At 46.4% G+C, this 8,405-nt stretch overlaps 1 protein-coding gene across 1 annotated transcript; it reads right to left on the bottom strand.

The window, feature by feature from the left end:
• Positions 1–853: 853 nt before the first annotated feature.
• npas4a (neuronal PAS domain protein 4a) lies at positions 854–7,239 on the bottom strand. Its single transcript, XM_007258634.4, has 8 exons — positions 6,695–7,239; positions 6,034–6,197; positions 5,781–5,883; positions 5,353–5,653; positions 5,106–5,215; positions 4,717–4,852; positions 2,837–4,599; positions 854–2,707 (listed from the first exon to the last, which is right to left on the bottom strand). Exons 1-8 carry the CDS (start codon positions 6,867–6,869, stop codon positions 2,679–2,681), a joined length of 2,781 nt encoding a protein of 926 aa, XP_007258696.3. The 5' UTR covers positions 6,870–7,239; the 3' UTR covers positions 854–2,678.
• Positions 7,240–8,405: the final 1,166 nt, after the last annotated feature.

Consider the following 8,405-nt stretch of genomic DNA (forward strand, 5'->3'; position numbering starts at 1 on the left):
GGCAGGGTGGTATCCACCTGGTATGCTTGATAGTCCTGTAGTCCTTGGTGCAGGGATGGTAGAAATCTGTGCCAAAGCTGGTAGTGACCTACTATTGCCAAAATTAGGTAAGTATATATATATATATAGTATAATGTGTACACACACACACACCCATAAACTGTATATATAGGTTTTCATAATTGTCTTACACTGATGAACTGATGCTATGCCCTTGTGCATGGCTTGAATACTGTTAGTAACGCATAGCAACGCATCACTCTTACTCTCACTCTCCCTTTTTTTGCTCTTTCTCTTTTTCTTTTTCTCTCTCCTTATTGGGAAGGATGCTGTGAGAAAGGGGAGGATGGGGCTAAAATTGGTGCCCCTAAGCAGGAAAGCCCATATATGGAGTCCAACAGCACCGTCGTCGTTCTACGTAGGAGAGGCAGGTACACGTTCAGTGTAAGCTGTGAGGGAGGGGGAGAGAGAGAGACCTAGAGAAAGAGAAATAGAAAAAGAGAGAGAGAGAGCAAGAGAGAGGGGAGGGCTCTTGCGCGTGTGGCATTCAGTGCGTGTGTGCGTCAAAGTGGGAAGTGCCTGTGCGCGAGTGCCTCTGTGTCAAGTGTGTGCGTCAGTCTGAGTCAGATAGTGTCTCATCATGAGTGTGCGTCAGTGCTGTTGCTGAGCAGTCCGTGCTCCAGGGGAAGAAAGGGAGAGGGAGCGCGCACAGGAAGGAGGGATGCAGGGACTAGAGTGATGGGATGGAGGGACTGATGGTGATGGACTGTACTGATAGTGAGCGAGAGCAAGGAAAGGATAGAAGGCAGAAGGCAGATTTTTATAGGCGATATAGACAATAACGCAAAAAAAGTTCATCTTTAAGTGCACTTTAATATAAATGCATTTGTTTTTGACAACCAAATACACTTATCAGCGACACAAAAGAACACTGATCCACAATGTCCATTCTTCATAGATAGTATATGTCAAAGTATGTTTGTTTTTTCTGTCATCGTATACAATAAAAATGTCTCTGATATGTACAGATCTAGCAGTTTTTTGTACAAATGTACAAATGTGTACACCCTCATATCAAACTGAAACCTCGGCGCACGCCTATCTAGAGGCATGAGCACCAAACATTCATTCTGTATAACAGCACACATACTGTATAATACCTTTTTGTATGTTTTTATTTACTTAAACTTAGCATGTAAATAGGTAGAACGTAGGAATCAATCCTTTACTTGACCGTAGACAACTCTACGTTAGCACGTCTGTCGACACCATGGGCGTAGAACCCACGTCGACTAATAATATATAATAATAACTCAATAGAAATAGTACCTCATCCCTATTTTGTCCGCTTCATTTTTTAAAACAAAACTTCACATTGATTTCCTGTCTTTTTAAAAACCCCTCTCAAAAAAGAAGAATTGGCCATTCACACAGTCGTTTTCACCACTCTACACCGCACGCAGTAAATGTTACGATGTCACCGTGGTATTCACTGTATAAAGTGAAGATGCTGCCCGGCTGAGTTCAGCAAGCCTCGCTTGAGCCAAGCACTTCGAGAGCAACGCAACAACAGAGATTGCTAAGTAGATAGATTGCAAGCATTACAAATATTGATGCTGCAAAAATGTCCAGTGCATTAGCCTTGTCTGGCCTTGCCCGTAAAAATGGCTAAACCAAGCAGCCATTTATCACAGGCTGACCAAGTTGTCAGTCCACCAGAGTGTGTGTATCTTCTCCAAGTTGGTAGCTTCTTCTCCAGATGGTGTCAGCCACTGGTCCTCCAACAACTGGACCAGTTGAAGAATACTGGAAAACTTGATTGACTTCTCCTCACACACAAACTGGGATTTGTTCACAGATTAAAGAAACATTTGTACAGCACACTGATTGAACACACACATCGGAAAAGAGAACTAACTCATGGCAGCCGCAAACCCAAAGCTCAATGTATTCTGGATATGCATTCAAGCCATGTCTAAAATCATCCGTTTTTGCATTGTAAGTTACAGCATTCACAAAGAAATAACTCTACTAAAGAAAGAGCATGTTATGTTTTTAAATTCCAAAATATTCTGAAGATTCTGAAGATTGACCTACATTGCATGTAGGAATCATATTGTATGTTATTGTATATAACTGTAGGATATAAAGTGGATCCACACATTGGGCATTATGTGTATGAGGCTGCCATTACAAGCGTTGAGCTGTAAGCTGTTTGTTTGTAATCTTATTGAAATGTGAAGACACGTTTGTTTGTTTTTCTCGTGTCTTCACAACAGTTCACGACAGAGTATTTTCACTACGAGTGAATACAAATGCAAGTCGAGTTGCGCTTACGAAGTCAGAGATCGTATTCTCTGATAAAAAGCTCATGTTAACAGTAAAGCAGAGACAAAAAACTGACCTCAACCAAGACTTTTCACGACTTGGCGCGGTTCACACGCTAGAATATTGCATCATTGTTGAGATGTTGCACCATTATAGACATATAAATTCATGGATAAATACATGAACAAAATATGAATGAATTTTCTCAGTGGATATGAGGAAGTTCAAGTCTTTTTGGCTTTATATACATTATGTATATATTTATACATATAATTTTCACTTTTCAGTAAAAGTAGCTCCATGAAATATGACAATATGCCATACTTAATGAAGTAAGTCACAGACTTATTTTAGAACGGAGGATCACTTCCACTCCCATCTGAAAGGCAAGAAGAGAAGGAGAGAAAAAACAGAAAACAATTAGAGAATGCTTTCAAATTAAAATTAAACTATACTGCAAATTAAAGTATTCATTGTTTTTGGCCAAGCAAAAAAGAGCTGCTCTCACCTTTGTGGAAGCACTGTTGCGGCAGGTGACTTTGGAGTTGATACAACTCAGGTTGTTGCCCCAGGCCAGGGGCGATCGAGGCACCTGCCCCAAACGTGGGTTCCAGGGCGGCCAGCTCCTCGAGGAGGGACTGGGCGCAGGGCAGGCCAGGCGATGCGAGGCTGACGGGTGAGGAGACAGGCACTGGAGAGACGGGCGAGGCTGTCAGTTGCAGCGGTGGTGACGCTGGGATACCGGTAGACAGTGGCGATGACGCTACCTCTGTCTCCATTGCAACTTCGCCTGCCACCTTCCCATCCGTCATGTCGCCTACATTGAGCGGCGACATCATAGCCCCGCACCCGGCCGCGTGGTTACAGTGCGCCGATTGGACGCTACAGAAGTGGCCGGCACTCACGGCAGAGACCCCATCAAAGTGCAGGGGTGGACACCAGCACTCAGGAGTCAGTGGGGAACAGGGAGGACTGGAGGGAGAAGACGGGGTGGGAGAGAGCGATGGTGAGGAGAGGTCTTTAAGGAGGGTTTCTAAGACACTCTCTTCAAACAGAGAGTCGTCGTCTGGGAAGATGGGCAAGTCTAGGCCTCTCCAGGATTTGACCGGGTAGATTTCACCCAAAAGTGAGATCGTTTCCAGGCCTACTGAGTCCAGAGAGGGGGAGGGAGCTCGAGGAGAGATGGAAGAGGGCAGAAGCTTGGAGAGAAGAGGGTCCAGGTAGAAGCCCTCAGCTAGTGTGCTTATGTGCTGCGCTAAAAGGGAGATTTCTGTTCGTTCTTTTTCTCTGTCTAGAGAGAAGAAAGACAAGGTGGGCTGTTTTCCAGGTGAGGCTTCAGGTGTGAGCAGGCCTTCAGGTGGGTATGGGAGTGGCCCGTGAGGGACATCAACGTAGAGTGGACCACGAACCTCAGGCAGTGTCATGATGGTGCAATCCCCATCTCCTGGACTGTCTGGGGTGGGAGGAAGCTTCTCATAGAGTGAACTGCTGCAAGGCTCTGCGGGGAAGAGAATGTCTGTGGATGGAGTTTGCAGAGTGAGTGGCAGGAGGGTGGAGAGTGTGGTGGTTGGAGGAGGAGGGCTGCCTTGTGGGTTTGAGGGTGCAGATGGGGAAAGAGAAGGAGCGACTGTAGTCGTGACTGTAGCAGTTGGGGCAAGTGGTGGTGGTGTGGTGGCACCGGTGGGGTCAAAGCTGAAGAGGGGTTCCCCAAAGGGGAAGCTGCTGCCTCCCAGCTGAGGTGTGTATGGAGGTGTGCACACAAACTCCTTGGTTTGCTGTGCCTGCGTGGTAGGCACCGGTGGTAGAGGAAGGGGGAGTGCAGGTAGTGGGGGATCTACCTGGAAAGCAGGTGGAAGCAATATGTTCTGGGTGAGGAAGTCCAAGTCTGACACTGTGGCAACAGTAACAGGGGATGAAGCAGCTGAAGGCCTGTCGATTGTTTCGCCAGGTGGCTGCTGGAAGAAGGTCTCCTCCTCCAGAGAGGAGAGACTGGACCGTGGACCACTCTCCAATGCCATGGTTTCCATTGAGGAGCTGGCACCTTGCTCTTCTGCAGAGCCAGTGCTGCACACTGTTGTGCTGAAGTCGAACGATTGACCCGAGAGGCCGCTGCTTCCGGGTGTGAAGACTTGGTCGGGGCTGGAGAGGGTCTCCGGACTTTGCAAACTTGTGGGATCTTGTTGTGAGGTACTAGTGCTGGTACTTAGCACCACAGAGAGCTGTGTCTCCTCAGTGGTCAGCTGTTGCCTCACTGACCAGGCCTCTGTCTCACTACAACAAGAATATAGAATAAACTGAGTTAACTTTTGAAAAAATCTCTTATTTATATGCATATTTGTTGAATTGGCCATAAAGTAAATTTCTAGGGTTATAGAGCTTGAACTGTACCTGATGATATAATTGTTGCTGCTGATAGGGTTCTCTCCAGTCTCCAGCTGCAGGACCATATAGAGCCAGACCCAGGAGTTATCTGCGGCTTCTACTCGAACCACCATCTCAGCTCTGCCTTCTCCTCCCTCTCTCACTGTAGGAAAAAAGGAGGAAATGTGAGTGAATACATTTATTTACAGATACTTACACCAAGTATGAAAATTTGAGTCATTTGTAATCTCTGTAGGTGTTGTGTAGCACTTCCTCACATGCTACAGTGGTGTACTGTGATGAGTTGGTGATGTGTCATGATGAGAGTGGTCAGCGATGCTTATACTACATGCTAAACTTTGAGTCAGTGACACAACTCGATAATCACTTTGTAGAAATTGCTAAGTAATACTCACACAGACTACAGTGTTGAGCTGAGGCATGCGTCAGGTCCTGTGGGTGCAACAGGCTGTACCAGGAACGAGAGCGCAGAGCTTCTGCATCCATCCCGAGGTATGCCATCACACTGCAAGGGAAGAAAATACAGAAATACTTTGTTGAGACATTGTAATCTATTACACATAGATTATAGTTCATGTAAGTATTCAATAAAATAATTTAGAAAAAATATATAGAATAGAGCATAAAGAAAAGTGGCCTCACCTGTCCTGGGCTTCCTGTACTCTCATGTCACGACTGTGCTGCGAGCGGAAACACGGTAGGAGGAAGCCGCCCTCCAGGGACGAGGCCGGAGGCTGTTCTGTGGAGGTGCCAGGTCGGGTTGGGTGAGGATCCAGAGGTGCGCAGAAACACACATACACAGGATTAGAGGTCCAGTAGGATCCCGGCGAGGAGGGCCCAGGTGGTGGTGACAGACAGCGAGCTCGGATCAGAACAAGCTTGTTACCAGCGCTCTGTCTGCGTACCGACTTGGAGGTGTTGAATCGGCAGCGGAACAATCGATCTAAAGGGAGAGGGAGAAAAAGAGAGAACATTTCAGTACTTCATTCTAATCTTCTATAGCTGAATTATACAATGAGTGATGTAACATGTAGATTTATAGACATATAGACATGTATATGTCTTCTTACCTGTCTCAGGTGAAGTCGGAGGCACCAGGTTACTTCTCATAATAAAATGGTCTGCCGGGTCGATTATGTCATATACGCTGTCCCCTTGGGCGACCAAATCTACCTAAAATTTCAACCATAAGGAGAAAAAAAAAATCATTTTTTTATGTGCAATGAAATGAAACAGCTGGTAGTTATTACATAACAGATAACAAAATGCACTGAAGCAAGAGTAATCACAAGTTAACTTTTGTAATTTATTATTTTGACTCACCATTGAGTGTCCGAGGTGCTCAGAGACGCTGTCCGACAGGTAAAGTAGCTTCCCCTCACCGGTCAGCAGCAGCACAAAACCTGGCATGGCTTGCAACAGTTCTGAGAGCTCGTGGAATGATAAGAATCTCTGGCTTTCCTCAGCTCCACTAGCTTCAGTTACATCTAAAAGGATGGACATAGGCAGACATAAATTCACTATGCACACACTTGTCGATTTTATGTATTTATGTATGTATGTGTTTATGTATGTATGTATTATGTATGTATGATATTCAAGTACATTCTCTAGTATACATACTATCATAAAGCTCGCATTTCAGCACCATGGATAGCTACAGCACATTTCAGCACCATGGACAGCAACGCTGCGTTTCAGCACTATCGACAACGCCATCCATGGACAATCACGCTAGAAAACTCTATACTCTTAAGTGCGGTTCTCTTATCAGAAAGATTTCTTATGAAAACGACACATTTAACCTCCTTTTAACGATAAACTTCCACTTTAAACATGCCATGAAATGAATGAGATCCACCTGTTGCCCTAACTCCGATGCATGCATGCAGCTTTTCTAAAACTGCTAAAACCGTGGAGTGGCTCTACAAAACACCATAAAAAACATAAAACAATATAACAGTAACTCAAAACTCATATTTACCTGGACAGAAGAAGACGGATTTCCTCGTGTACATGCAGGCGAGGGACATGATGTGTAGATAGGAGAGGCGAGCCTTGTCCGCATCGGAGATGGGCAACAAGTCCCTCAGGTTCCTGATCTCTGCGTTGATCTGATCCCTCCGAGCTTTGGAAGCTCCTTTAGTGGAACGGTACATAGTGGCCGGTGGTCGTGAAGTTGCGTGGATCTCTCCGATTTTCTGGTTCTTGTTGTTGTTGATTTTTCTTGGACGCTGTTTTCAGAAAGTCACGGTGTGTATGTATGTATGTGTGCGTGTGTGTGAGTGTAAGTGTGTGGTTCACTGGAGTGTCATCTCAGCTCATGGTCAGAGTCGGGCAGCGCTCCTTGCTCCAGCCTGTCCCGGGTTTTGCGCTTGGGTTCCGCCACAGCGCCTGCCTGGCTCGGTGCGGACCGGAGGCTCGGCGGCGTTCTCCTCCGGCTCGGAGCGTAAGTTGGTCGGCTGTTGGTGGAGCCGTCTCTCGCCCAGATGTCGGGAGCCCGTAAATCTGGTGGAGTTTCTCTGCTAGCCGGTAACTTATATAGGCTGGGACTCCGCTGGTGTAGGGGGGCTCCCAACGCGCCAACACCGACGTAAAAAAAGCGAGGGGAGGAGGGAGGGGGGGGGAGACGCGCACGGGACGGGAGGGGGGATCTGGGTGAGTATATGTGTCTACTATCAGTGTTCCCAGCTCTGAAACTCAGACCTCGCCCCCCCTCCCAACCCGAGACTCCAGCTCTGACTCCGGTTCGACGTCAGCATCCCCTCTCCTCGGTGATGACGTTGGCTTGAAATCGGGAGCTCCGGCGACGCAAAAAGCCCGATTTGGACAAAACCGAGCAGGGGGCGGAGCTAGCGTGTGAAACGTAGACGGAGTCACCGAGCTCCGGTGGACGGGCTGGAGGGGAGGGGAGGGAGAGGGGGGTAAAAGGAGGGGAAGAGAGAGGGGGGTCCTGAAACTGAGCTGCATACAAACGAGGATGAGCATTAGAGGCTACAGATTCAGATTCAGTCTAGCTGTTTCATTTCATGCTAATGTAACGCTCTCTGATACCTGCTGCTGCTGCTGCTGCATCTATCTTGTTCAAATTCAGCACTGAGCTATGATGGATGATTCATTCAGAACGTGTTTCTCACACTTCATGATTGACTGTTCATGTTGGATGTTCACGGCTGCTCATGGATGTTTGTGCATGTGCATCATGTGTAAACAGTCAGCGTGTGTCACCTGTGTCTTCCGTAGCGTATAATATACACGCAAATGTATCAATTAGCCTACAGTGTTTGAGCATCTGATCGCACAGTATATATAGATGGTCTAACATTCACTGCTTTTGGTACTTTTTTATTTCTGCAGAAAGTCTGAACATTGCAGAAGTTCCCCTTTTTCCTTAAAGGTACAGCATGTTCCTAAAGGTCTGGGCTGGGTTTCCCAAAATGTTCTTAGCACTAAGATGATTCTTAGATAATCGAGGGGTCGAGCTTCACACTGAGCACTCTCTCTCCATGTTAAGATGCTCTTAATGCTAATATGCTTTTGGGAAGTCGTAAAGGGAGTGGAAAACTGTTGCATTGGATTTTTTTTATTACAAATATGTAATTTTTAGTCAAACTAAAGGTACTGACAATTGTCATATTTAAGGGTATGAACAGTTTGGTACACTTTGGCAGTGTGTGTCAGGCAGGAGAAACAGG

The sequence above is a fragment of the Astyanax mexicanus genome, chromosome 10 (assembly GCF_023375975.1).
Source record: "Astyanax mexicanus isolate ESR-SI-001 chromosome 10, AstMex3_surface, whole genome shotgun sequence".
Taxonomy (NCBI): domain Eukaryota; kingdom Metazoa; phylum Chordata; class Actinopteri; order Characiformes; family Acestrorhamphidae; genus Astyanax; species Astyanax mexicanus.